Consider the following 14,110-nt stretch of genomic DNA (forward strand, 5'->3'; position numbering starts at 1 on the left):
TAACCTGCAGGTAGGGGGCTGTCATGATAACAGATAGGATAATATAATCCTTTATTGGTCTCGCATGATATCAATATTACATTTTTTAAATATTGCGACATCCCTACCCGGAGGTTCATCTTTTGTGTTTTGGTGATTAATTTACAGATGAAGCTGATTCACGTGCGTTCATGTTTTCTAATGCAGGTGTGTGTTATTGGCGACTGTGTTGGAGGTATCCTGGGGTTTGATGCTCTGTGCAGCAGCTCTGTGATGGTGTCAGAAAGCCAAAACAGCAGCAGACGGGGCAGCGCCATCAGTATACAGGTAACAATCTGACATCAAAGAAGACAAAGATGCTACAGCCACTGTAGCAGCTCTGTGAGGCTGCACTGTACTGTGAGTCCTCCTCACAGCAGTGAGCTCAATTATAACATCAGCGTACTGAAAACCAACAAACCAGGCAAAAGTTCAACACTGACAGTGTTCTTTTTGTTGTCTCCGTCTCCGTCTCCGTATCTTAGGACACGGACCTGCTCTCCCCGGGTATTATCATAAACAGCGTCTCTCCTTCCTCCTCGCCGACCCTCGAAGGAAGCCGTCATCTCAGTCGCAGTAACATCGACATCCCTCGCTGCTCGGGGCCCGATGACCCCAAGAGACAACTTCCACGCAAGCGCAGCGACTCCTCCACCTACGAGCTTGACACCATCAAACATCACCAGGCCTTCCTGTCCAGGTGAGACACACAACTCCCCCACAGTGCTGTGCTGACTTGCACCTTTTTAATTTAGAAAACATAAAGGACATAGCTTTGGCACAGACGAGCCAATAGAAGTAGGGAAGGGGAGGGATTACAGTGTTAATGTTTCTATTTAAGATATAGTGTAAACGGTGCCATCATATAAGTGACAGAGATGTAGTTTTGGGTGACAGAGGAAACTACAGTGTGAGATTCTGCAGATGCATAAAGATCGTTAGCACTTTGCATTTCAACAATCACTAATTAATTCATCTGTCTTTCACACTATTGTTTTATTTGTTGATGAAACATTTGCGTCATTTCGTTTCACTCACGACATCGACTCTGATCGTACGAATGTTTTCAGTCTTCACTCCAGTGTGCTCCACGGGGAGCCGGGGTCGCGGCGCTCCAGCGGCAGCACGATGCTGGAAGGAGGCTCCTTGGGGAAGTTTGACTTCGAAGTGACCGACTTCTTCATGTTCGGCTCTCCACTGGGGCTGGTGCTCGCACTGAGGAAGACTGTGGTGCCCACGTTAGATGGTGAGGAAGGTTTTCTCCTCATCAGTGCACGTTTTGTTTGGTTTCTCATGAAACTCATTAAATATATTCTCTAGTTTTAACAACAAAAAGGTCTCTTGTCATATTGTTCTTGTGCTAGATGAGCAGGAAGTGGTTACTTGTAACTTCTGATGGGTTGTGTGGGATACTCGTCCGCAGCAGCTGGATAGCAGGGGTCAGAGGTCATGTTTCTAACTCTAACCCTTTAATTGCTGAGATCTAGGGGGGGGGGGGAAAAGCCTGCCATGTCAAAAAATACAAACAGTTAGACATTCAGACAGATTTTATACATATATATATAAATATTTTATTTATTTACGAGAGTGGTATGAATCTTCTCATTCTGTATAACAATCAGGAAGAAAGCAAAACATGTCTTTATTACCATAAACTACCTTTAAATACAAACTCAACCGCAGCCTAAATGTTGTTCAGTGATGTAGACGTGTACTCGAGGGTGTGTCAGTTCACTGTGTCATCACTGTTGGGTGCGGTTAAAGGTGCAACCGACTCGAAACTCATGTATCATCCTGCAGTTATTTCTTTCTTTTTTTAACTCTCTAACTCTTCCTCCTCTCCAGTGTCCGCTCTGCGTCCGGCCTGTCAGCAGGTTTACAACCTGTTTCATCCGGCCGATCCCTCGGCGTCCCGCCTCGAGCCTCTCCTGGACAAGCGGTTCCACCTGCTGCCTCCCTTCAGTGTCCCTCGTTACCAGCGCTTTCCTCTGGGCGATGGACACTCGGCTCTCTTGGGTGAGTCAAACATACGTCATGAGACATTTCACTGCACTACTATACTGCATAGATGAGTCTTTTTTTTAAATCTTCCCTTCATCTGACTCCCTAGTTGAGACGGTGCAGAGTAACCCTCAGCTTCTGATGGATTCTGTTGGTGCAATTTCACACCGCTACCAGGACAGCAACGTCAATGAGACGTCCATCCCGGTGCCCGTCCTCAACTGGCAGCTCCACACAGACAGTGCGTATATGTTTGTCTATCAGTCCCGTTGCTCTTTTCATCTCTTTTATCCCTCGTGTTTGTTTTTCTGCAGCAGTATTTGACTTATTTTAAAGGGAAATTCTAGTTTATAACAACCTGAGTCTTATTTTCATAGTTTTTGCCACCATTTCTATCAGTTATGGAAGTTTTGGGGAACATTTGTATAATGAAGACACTGGGGGGAGAGAGCTAGCCTGGCTCTGTCTGCACATCCACCTGTACTAGTGCACCTGTAAAGCTCGCTAAGTAGTGCCTGGCAACCCCGCAGTGGCAGCACGACCCCAGGAAGTATCTGCACCCGGTCAAGAAATAGTCCCTCTCAACATATTAATTAGTGAGGTGCTGGTAAATGGGTACAGAGCCGGACTAACAGTTTACCCGTTTCCAGTCTTTATGCTAAGCTAAGCTAAGCTAAGCAGCTGCTGGGTGTAGGTTCATATTTAGTGCGAGAGTGGTATCAATCTTCTGATCTAACTCTAAGTCCGTTTTTACTTTGTAGTTTAGCTGACAGTGGACCTAACGTGCGCAATGTTCCTGTCCAATTATGGATTATTAGCAACATTCCAGGTGCACTCACTTGTTTACAACCCGTCTGATCGTCTGAATGCTGGTGTTTCTTGCCCCGTCAGACTTTGTTGTAGCGTCTGGCCGTCGGGTTCCCAGATCGCAATAATTGCTTTGCTGACTCGCAGCTCTGTTAACTGCTCTCATAAAAAGTTTCACTTCATGACATTAGGAAATTGTCTGCTCGTCAGCTATAGAGGAGACTGTATCTTTATAATAAAGATTGTGATTAATCGGCAGAAATCGCAGTTACAGTTCTTTTGGACTCGCCACAAGAGAGATGTGTGTTTGTTTGCAAACTGATCGCACAGTATTATCATAACCGACAAAGTATGGCAAAGCTACAGAAACCAGACTCAAATCTCTGCAGTAAAGACTTAAACTCTCTTCTGTCTCTGCAGCGGATTCTCTTCAATCACATATTTTTGTGGACGGCCAGTTCCCATCGCCCACGTCACCAGGCGTCCCTCACCTCCGCTGCAACCGCAGGTCCAGCAGTGCCAGCATAGCCAGCCAGGTTTCAGGCTTAGCTGACTCTTACACCGCCTCCAACATCGCCACGAGTAAGTTGACGTCTAACCTCCAGTGTGTGTGACCCAGGTTTTGGACTATGAGCTGACAGTCTACATGTTGACATTCTCATTTCCTCCCTCCAAACGTCCCCTCAGCACACAAACGTGAAGTCAACCACACTAAAAGGCCCAGCATGCTGTCCCACCTGGCTCCTAGATTTGCTTCTCGGAGCTTGTCCATGCGGTCACAAAAGACAATTGATCGGGTGTCCCCGAAACCCAACGGTGTGGAGTCTAAGCAGACCTTGCAGGTTAGCTCTGACGTGACCTTGGACTTCACCGATGTCACGTCTGATATCACAGACATCAGCTCGGCCCCCCCGTCACCCGGGTTGCTGAAGAACATTGGGAAAGGTACCCTGGGAGCTGTAGTAAGAGGACATGAGAGAAGGATGCTAGGCTCCATCCACGTTCTCTGTGCTCTTTCCTTCCTCCTCTGGAATCTCCCTCTCTCCGATAGTCCTCCTCAGTAGTCTTGTTTCCAGAAGCGAGAGCCGCAATCTCCTCATAAACTCAGTTTTATGAGAACCACTTCTGGGTTTTCTTTGCAACACCACCAGAAATAAGCTTTGATGAGGTTCTCACAGAGTCTGAGCTGTGCGATTTAAAACCTCTTCACAACTCTAGTCCTAGTCTGGAGTCTAGTACTTCCTAGTGCAACCATTTAAAGGAATACCATTTACACCAATTGAAGTAAATGGGGGCCAGATTTAAACAATATCAAAACCTCCGTTTACAAACTCTCACTCAACTCGTGCAGTATGATCTAAATCTCATCTATCCAGTCGTACGCTCGCTACGTCTCAAACGCATGCATTCCCATACTATCCACTGCACTTCCATATAAAGTAATTGATTGATACACACATTGTTTGAGTGAGGTATTCCTTTAAACTAACTGTGTTATCTCTTCACTTCCTCCAGTTTATGATAATCCTAAACTGTTCTGTTGGATGGACAGAAAGTAGATCTGCAGTGGACGCCACAAACACAGATCAAGACACTGGATGCACAGATTTCTAAACTCACTCTGTCTCGGTTTGTTCCCTCCCTCCTGGCTGTAGTTGCTTCTCGGTGGTGGGGCGGTAAGAGGATGGACTACGCCCTGTACTGCCCTGACGCCCTGACAGCGTTTCCCACAGTGGCTCTCCCTCATCTCTTCCACGCCTCCTACTGGGAGTCTACAGACGTCGTCTCCTTCTTACTCAGACAGGTCCATAGTTTTCACACACCAAAAATAAAATCTGAAACTTTTAAGTGAACTACTAAAAGGCAGATGGGTGTCGGGTCACATTAGCTGAACTGTGGAGTGAGGAGAGCAGAAGCTGTATGAAGATCAGGACGACTGTGAAACTGAATCATTTACAACATGAGTATAAAATAGGCGTTAGACTCGAAATGTTCTGGGCTTTTTTATTTCAAATGAATTCTCTCCCTCAGGTGATGAGACATGAGAACTCCAGTATTTTGGAGCTGGATGGTAAAGAAGTGTCTGAATTCACTCCGTCCAAACCTCGAGAGAAGTGGCTCCGCAAGAGGACTCATGTTAAAATAAGGGTAAGATTGTTTTTAAAGAGATGACACCTTTTAGTTACAGTAAATGTTACACCACGATTTCCTGTTCCTTCTGTTTCAGAACGTGACGGCTAACCACCGAGTGAACGACGCCGTGTTCATGGAGGAGGGAGTCCAGATGGTGATGGGACGTTTCATGTACGGCCCCCTGGACATGGTGACCCTCACTGGAGAGAAGGTACTGACAACTGTTTAGCTGTGACAAACCAAAATAAGACTTGATATGTAGTCGTGTCACCAGCGTCTGTGCCACTGAGGTCACACAGTGTTGATCTTTGTGTTATTTCCTGCAGGTCGACATCCACATCATGACCCAGCCTCCCTCTGGAGAGTGGGTGTACTTCAACACGGAGCTCACCAACAGCAGTGGACGTGTGTCTTATGTAATCCCTGAGAGCAAAAAGCTGGGTATCGGGGTGTATCCTGTCAAAATGGTCGTCAGGTGTGTTAAGTCAAAGTTATTTCAAGTGAAAAGAAAGCTATAGATGTTACTCCTTTTATAACAACTGTCATCTTTCTCTCACAGGGGTGACCATACAGTTGCAGACAGCTACCTCTCTGTTGTACCGCGAGGAACAGAGTTTGTTGTTTTCAGTATTGACGGCTCATTTGCTGCCAGTGTGTCTATAATGGGCAGCGATCCAAAGGTTCGAGCTGGAGCTGTGGATGTGGTGAGGTAAGGACCATCATCCATTTAGTCTGCGAGAATACACATAGATACACACAGAGGTGCATTAAAACTCAATGCTGGACTGAGAGGCGGACACACAAACCCCGCTCTGCTCTGCCTGAACTCACACTGTGCTCCATTAACTTTATTGTTTTTTTGCAGATACTGGCAGGACTTGGGCTACTTGATAGTCTACGTAACGGGTCGTCCTGACATGCAGAAGCAGCGCGTGGTGGCCTGGCTTTCTCAGCATAACTTTCCTCATGGCATCGTCTCCTTCTGCGATGGGCTGGTTCACGATCCGCTCCGGCACAAGGCCAACTTCCTAAAATGCCTCATTAACGAGGTAAGTTTGGCCGCTTTGAGTTTTTGAAGCAGCGTTATAATAAAATCCTTGAAGTCTCTAAGAGCTGACCTCCCTCTTTGATTAGGCCCACATGAGGATCTTTGCAGCCTACGGCTCCACCAAGGACATCTCTGTGTACTCATCTATCGGCCTGCCTCCGTCACATATTTACATAGTGGGAAGGCCCACGAAGAAGATGCTGCACCAGTGTCAGGTACGGAATAAATCCTGAGCAAAGGCATAAAAATATTCCATCACAAGTAAAAGTCATGCATTCAAAGTCATACTTAAGTAAAAAAAGTATTATTTGTCAAATTACCAAAAGTACTTGTCCTCCCCTGTGAATGTTAATGTGATTACAGATGACATTAATAATGCTTTATACATTTAGTCTAGTGGTTCCCAACCTAGGGGTCGAGCCACTCCAAAGGGTCACCAGATATATCTGAGGTCGTGAGATGATTAATGGGAGCGTGAGATCCCACCCCCCAACTCCCCTGTACTGATTTTCAGCAATTCTCATCTGGTCACCCTAGTTGGGAGCCTCTGCTTTGATCTTCAACTATTTATTTTATTTTATAAGCTTATCATATTATCGTGCATTTGGACTTGCTGGCGCTCTTTCTCTCCTCTCTTCGAGTTGTGTCTGGATTTTCTAGCTGTCCATACAGGTTAGTAAACCAAATTGACTTTACATCTCTTCCAGTTCATCCCGGACGGCTACGCTTCCCACCTGTCCCAGCTGGAGTACAACCAGAGGTCTCGTCCTGCCAAGTCCGCCAGCACCCGCATGGTCCTCCGCAAGGGCAGCTTTGGGCTGGGTGCAGCCGGAGGAGACTTCCTTCGCAAGCGCAATCACATCTTCCGCACCATCTCCGCCAAGCAGTCTGGAGGGGCGGGGTCGGCCTCTCCAAACCAGCCGGGGCGGACCGAGCGAACCCTGAGCCAGTGCGAGATGGAGCGGGAGCGTGTGGTCGGGCCATCAACCCAGAGGAGTATGAGTATAGCTGCAGGGTGCTGGGGTCGCAGTGGGAGCACCAAGGAGGGCAGTGGAGGGTTACTCGGCCCTAAATAAGGTTGAAAGTGGGGCCATGGTGTTAAAGGACCCGGCCTGAGCCACCATGATCTCTGGACACAGAGAGAAGGATGGAAGAAGATGAGGTGGAAGGAGGGTTTGTATTTTAGAGATGAGAGGAATAGCTGATAGCATGAACACACATGATTTATCATTAGTGATGGAGAGGGATTTGTCCAGGAGGAGTGGACCAATCAGGCCAAATGGGATCCAGCGAACAAAAGACAATTCTGTAGCATGACTCTTTTACAGTAATACTTTTATAGGATACATCACAAACTATTAAAAAAAAAATGATAAGGAAGGATTAAATGAAATATTGTAAGCCTTAATCTAATCTCGTATAACGGGACCCAACCTCCCCTTTCCGAACACACACACACACACACACACACACACACACACACACACACACACACACACACACACACACACACACACACACACACACACACAGACACACACACACACACACACATTGTCCAGGCATTCACACTCTCATGAGCTCAGGACAAACTGCAGATTCATTTTTAAACAGTCGAGCACGGGTTTGAGGCCAAGTTGATTGGCAGCCATGGCAAAGAGCCAATGACTTTCACTTCTGTTTCCGTCCCACTGTCAGCTGAGTGACATGCTTCAAAAATATCCAGAAATGACTGGCAATAAGTACAGAATACACAGTTCATCCAAATTACATAGAGGGAATATTTCTTCACTTATATCTTGTGGTATCTAGCCATGCAGGGAGCTTTGGGTTTATTTTTCCAGGATTGTCTGGGGAGATTTTTGATCCCGACTTTCCCTTTTAGTGCCATAATGAGGTCAACATGTTCGATTAAGACCTTGAAAGTTTTGGAAAAAAAGACATAAATAGATATAGGTAATTGAAAATGCTTGAATTTATATATTTTGTGCAAGAATAGAAGAATAGAAGTTCTTTTGATATTCTGTTGACTGAGTAAATAATCTCTGTTCTGCTGTCTGCATGTGTGTCTGCAGTTGTGTCATTCACACGATTCACGCTCCACCTCCCTCGAGAAAGTGTGATGATAATTAACCTTAATCCATGACTGAAACTATGCCTTGTTGGGTCCTTGAATTAGAGGGAATTGGGCCTGGAGAGTCCTTAAATGTAATGTTTAAGAAGGTGTGGGAACCCTACATTTAGCTCAAGTACATCATCATAGAGCAGCTAGCATGGCTGCAGAATCTAAGTCTTATTTAAATTATATTTTCCAATGTTTGGAGCACCACCATTGCAATGAGGTAGAGAAACAAATATTAGAAAAGCACATACAACCAAAACTGTCTGCATGACTAGATGCCACCAGAGGTAAGTGAGAAAATATGTTTTTTTTTGTAGTTTGGGTGAACTGATCCTTTAAACATCTGACAGCTGGATTTTGAAATCCTTAAATATACAGTTTTGTATCAGAGGTGAAAGTACTTGTTGTCTTAGTCACAGAACTATTTTGTTCCTTGTTGATATGCTACATACAATACATAATGCCAGTTTTCATTCCCCTGTGTATTTGTGTGTGAGACTCTGTAGTATTTTCCCTTTCAGTGTGGCCTCTGGGCCATCCAAGGCCTTAATATTCAACAACACACTTGCTCCACAGACGGAACAGACAGCAGACAAACAGGGCATGCAGCATTAAAGCAACAACTGAAACTCTGTACAGTCCACAGCAACAATCCCTTTATATATTCATCTGCTTGCAATACCTCTGATCCACCTGTTGGTGGTGTTCTGTTCCCCACATGTGCTGCTGCTGCTGGGAGACACTTGTGTGGTGTTCCCCGGCTTTTTGCTCTTTTGGACGGATGGAGGATGGACATGGTATTTCTGCTGAGGAGCCTGTTTCATTTCAGGCTTGACTCTGACAGGGAGACAGTGTTTCCACATAGCTTTCACTCGCAGAGACCTGTTAATCTGACAGTATTTTTACCAAACAGACTGAAGAACGGGCCGGAAGTGATTCAACAAATGTTAAAAAAAGACTGCATCGAAATCATCGCTGCCCTCATGAGAGCAAACATCATGTTACTGCTTCTGTCTACTGAACTGTATATTATTATACAAAGGGAGAAGAAGCTGTCTCACATCTCCTATCCAAAAACGCAAACGTTGTGCGCAAAATAGTTTCCAGTGCTGATGCTCATCAAAGGATACGTTCACAACCACAGTCTGTTTTTAAAACGATAGTCAGGTTCCTGTAATAACAATGAAACAGGTTGTGCTTGCTGTAATAATTTCTCCTGTACATACTGGCCATTCAAATATTTTTAATGCACTTCCAATATAAGTGATGAGGGACAAAATACATAAAACAAAGCCCTAGTTCTGGGAAAGAAACATATAAAATATGTATATGAATGTAATATTCATATCAAATCTACATCTACAGAGTTTTTACTATGAAATTAGATCAAAACAAGATTTTGGACAAGTTTCGGGACGTATCACAGTACTGAGTCAGCTCTGCTGAGGGTAAGGAAAGACTCACTGCTATCATTGACATTTAAATTTTTGATACTGTCAAATATGTAGCAGACGTTCAGGCCTTAGAATTTTAAATCGCATCTACTGTACAAAATACATCATCAGTTATGATCAATCATTGTTCATCCTCTTCTGCTGCCTTCTCCTGTGGTGTACCCCAAGGGTCTTTCCTGGGCCCTATTTTGTTTTCATTATAAATGCTTCCGTTGGGCTCTGTGTTTTTGAAAATTCATTGCTATGCTGACGACACGCAGCTGTACTTCAAGGGGAAAAAACATAAACTACAGTCTCTTTTAAGCAGAAAGTTTTCTTCAACTCATGAGATGAGTTTAGACTAGCGAAGAGTTTCTCTCGTGGTGTAGTCCGTCTTCTTAGGCCTTTGGGCTTCACATCTTGGTGCATGCAGTGTCACTATTTTCACATACGTTTTATAGAAAAAGTAAAACCTTTTTATATGAGAAAGATGAACTTTGGAAGATATTCACTTATATGTATCTACTTGTTAAAGCCTCACATAAGCATTGTCATGTATATTTACATAGAAGTACTGTGGATTGTGTACTTTAAGAAGGGACCCTTTCAGGGCCAGTATAAATGGTATAACTAATTACAGCAAGCAACAACTGTTTCAATGTTTATACGGGCACCTAACTATTGTTTTAAGACAGACTTGAGAAATTGTGAACCTCTCCTTTAAACCCATGAAAGCTTTCGGATATGTGGAGCAGTTGTACCTCTTGTTCACTTCATTTTACTATGCTGTTGTTATATGCCCAGCTTCCACTCGACACAAGAGTGTCTGTTCCCACTCTGTGTGATCAGCAATGTCTTCAACCCAACACAAAAGCCAAAATCATTCTCTAAATACTGTAGTTAATCAACTGTGTAACCTCATTGTTGTTTTTTTGCACTAGTTTACGGTGGAATTATACTGTAGTTACCATCTCATGTTGCTACATTTGGACACCTCTGTAGTGCATGACACTTTGTTCATTTCAGGGTATACTGTATGTGCAGGTTCGCACACGTCTCTAGATTTTGTCAGGATATGAAAAATGTAAGTAAATGTGCCAAACAGTAAACAGTTCTAGAGGAGGAGTATTTAGACCAGGGGTTTTCTCAAAACTGTGGCTCCCCCCAACACCCCCGCCCTCCTCTTCTCCTAATATTATTTAGTTTTGGATTACCTTGTTACTGAAGTAAACTTAAAAACGTGATGATTCTCAGGCAAGTTCTGTAGTTCTAAAAAGCGTATTTCTTCTATGATTTCTAAGGGGATAAATGGACGTTTACAGGCATTTAATTTATAGGACAGAGATGATGATACAGGGAAGTGTACGTCCCACTGAATCTAAAAAGATGTGTATCATGTCTGTTTGTTCAAATGTGACTGAGGTATGACTCCGAGAAGGAGTGTGAATTATGGCGCAATTTGCGACAATTGGGCGCCAACTGTTTTAAATTGCCTTTGTAGCCTCCATGAGCTGTGTGCTCCAATAACTGCAGCTGCAGCCGCTGACTGTGTTGGCGGGGCGGCCAAATCAGAAAAACAAAACAACAAAGACGTGCCGTTGTTTTTAGAGCACCTGCATGCACCTGTGTCTTTCACCTCGCGCGTTATCTTTGCCTCACGTCCCGTCCTTCCTTCAATCGTTGAACCGGGGAGGTGCCTTAGAGTTTGAAAACCCCTGATTTAGACTGTATCCAACATTTTACTATAGTAAGAAAGCGACAGGTGAACTGAAAGCATTACTTACTACTTTGACTAGATTTCCATGATTTGTGGTGACCTTTTAAATCTAATGGTTATGTCTGAGAAAGAAAAAAAAAAGTGGCTTTATTGGAAAGCTGAAGATGTTTTGTTTTTTTTAGCTTTGAATTGAGAGTAAAGGTCGAGCATGCTGCTGTAATCGTGGACAATAAGCTCTTGAGAGATGTCATGGACTTTTACATTTAGTTTTCCGTAGTGCTGTGGGTGGCAGGTTTTTGGCTACAAACACATTGTTCCTCCATTTAGCCGTTTGGCTGCTGAGTTGAATGTCTGCCCGTTTGGATTGTGAGGCTGGTCAGAAGCCATGGATGTGTCAGTGTACATACTGTAAAGATGTATATGTAGGACTTATATGGTTGAGAGTTATTTATTTACCTAAAAATCATGATGTTACTCTGGAAATTTCAGGTGAAATATATTTGAAAATATGTAGCATTTCATTTGTCACTTTGGTGGTCATTAAGGCTACGGACCAACACAGGAAGGGTTTTGTTTTTACCAGTGCAATATAATTGTTCCAATCACAGCCAGGCAAAACCACTATTACAGCAGGGGCACAATCTACCACGATACAAGCTACAGGCAATCCACAGTCTGAAATCATACACACACCACCTGCAGTTGTGTTTCACACCTCGTGAAAACTATTTGTATCTGAGCTACTGTTGACCTCTGCTGTCTCTCTTTACAACAGTCAACCGCTGAACATTTTATAGGACTTACCGTACCTATTTTTCAAACTGGAGTATTTTACAAGACCTTTGAGATATAACTGGAGACTGGTTTTTCAGTCAGCAGTGGGTGCATGAAGAAGTGAAAACCCCATAAACGAAGCAGCTCTATTTAACAAGCTGTTGCATGTCATCCAGTCAGATTGGAACTACTTAACCTTCATGCTTAACAATAATAAACCAGTTCTGTTGTCCACCATGTCCTCACTTTCTAATGAAATATATATCGAAAACATTCTGCTGATTATATTTGAGATTATTACAATGATTGCCACATTTGGATAAGATGCTTAGAGACCTACAGAGGTTTATCTTCAGCTCAGTTTTAAAACACACAGTCCAGTATTAGTTTTTAGATAACGCAATAAAGCGCCCTTTATAAAGAGGTTATAAGTTGCAACTAATTGCTTTATTAATGGTTGAAGTAATTGGACATTTAGGAAACAGCTTGCCTGGGTGTCCAGCCAGGGCCAGAAATAGTTCTGCACATAACTTCAGCTTTTGTACGGATTAAACAAATGAGAGGAGCTGGTAGGACGAGTGAGTTTGTTAGCTTCAGACGGAGCCAGCTTTCCCTGTTTCCAGTCTTTATGCTCAGCGAAGCTACATTTTGAACTTTCCCTTGAATACATTATTTAATAAAACTTCCTAGTCAAGAAAAACGGGTTTTCAGGTTGTGAAAAATCCCTTTAGTTAAACAATTTGACTAAAATCCATTTATAAGGATCTTACTTTGTGACGACTTAATGATTGAAACCATTTATTCATCACTTATTAACATTAATGACTGCAGACGGCTTATTTAAAAATGATATAATATATATAATATGAATTATTTAGAAACCATTAATATATCCACTGACTCGCAACTTATAAATTCCATGTAAAGGGTGCCTTATTATTATTATTATTATTATTATTATTATTATTATTATTATTATTATTATTATTATTATTATATTGTACCGACATTTATTTATAAATACCAACACTGGGATAGCATATTTTTTAAATAATCCACTGAAATAAATCATCAAAAGAACTTTAGAGCTGTAGGTCTGTGACATACATATATTAAGGTGTCAAAATATATGTGGCAATAATTCAGATATATTTTGGATATATGCAGTGTTTGAAATTAGATTCAAGTTTGACATGCTCAAATGTTAAAGTATTTTATTTTGACCCTGTTATTTAGCATTTGTAATCAGTATACAAACATTGTTATTTTTTAATTTGTAACGCACTATAATGTAGTTGTAAGAAATTATAAGGATAGTGTATTTATTTGTCACAACTTTAACTCCTACAACAGAAAGCATTCAGAATTGGACAATAAACAGTTCATTCATACTTGAAAGCAGAACATAACATATTGATAAACATATACGTCTTCATGGGTTTTAAAATACATTTATGAAGAATGATGTGTACATAAACAGTTATTAAATGCTTCATAACACGAAGGATTTATATACGTGTTATGTCAGCATTCATTTACTGTTTATCCACGTTACTTTATGATCATCACGCAACTACAAAACACAGTTTTGTAAACTATATGAAGTGTTATTATACTGCCTGTAGATACTAAACAAGGGGCTTTAAAATAAAGTATTACCAGTATTTCTCTGTATTCTGTTAGCACCTGTATACAAATGGCCATAAACAATTTTTACATGATTGGAAAGTGTTATCCTTTCATAAGTGACATTAACAGCCGCTGATAAAAACACTGTGTGTACTTGATTGAGAACACCAGTTTGTTGTTTTCAGACAGAGGATACAGTAGGTACTGATGTCTCCTAGTTCATATGTGTTCAGGCAGATTGGGCTGACCTCTGCCCGGGCCCGTCTCTCTCTACCATTGTCTGTTCTGTGGAATAAATACAATTGGACGGTAACTCAACATGTGTGTGTGTGTGATTTTATTCGCCAATGCTACAGCAGGTCCAGGTTTCACCACTGAAATATCTCAAAGATATATTGGATGAATTGTTATGTACTGTAATTTCTACA

At 42.4% G+C, this 14,110-nt stretch overlaps 1 protein-coding gene across 1 annotated transcript in view; it reads left to right on the top strand.

Annotated features, from left to right (window-relative positions):
* The window catches only part of pitpnm2 (phosphatidylinositol transfer protein, membrane-associated 2), a 35,698-nt gene extending 21,703 nt beyond the window's left edge, over nt 1-13,995 (top strand). Inside the window, 14 exon segments of the mRNA XM_029444332.1 lie at nt 187-306; nt 504-718; nt 1,089-1,264; nt 1,864-2,034; nt 2,129-2,260; nt 3,247-3,408; nt 4,482-4,630; nt 4,858-4,974; nt 5,054-5,170; nt 5,286-5,434; nt 5,519-5,668; nt 5,825-6,008; nt 6,094-6,222; nt 6,715-13,995. Coding sequence (XP_029300192.1) covers nt 187-306; nt 504-718; nt 1,089-1,264; nt 1,864-2,034; nt 2,129-2,260; nt 3,247-3,408; nt 4,482-4,630; nt 4,858-4,974; nt 5,054-5,170; nt 5,286-5,434; nt 5,519-5,668; nt 5,825-6,008; nt 6,094-6,222; nt 6,715-7,083 — 2,340 coding nt within the window. The 3' untranslated portion in view covers nt 7,084-13,995.
* The last annotated feature ends 115 nt before the right edge of the window (nt 13,996-14,110 follow it).

This window comes from Cottoperca gobio, chromosome 12, assembly GCF_900634415.1.
Source record: "Cottoperca gobio chromosome 12, fCotGob3.1, whole genome shotgun sequence".
NCBI classification, from domain to species: domain Eukaryota; kingdom Metazoa; phylum Chordata; class Actinopteri; order Perciformes; family Bovichtidae; genus Cottoperca; species Cottoperca gobio.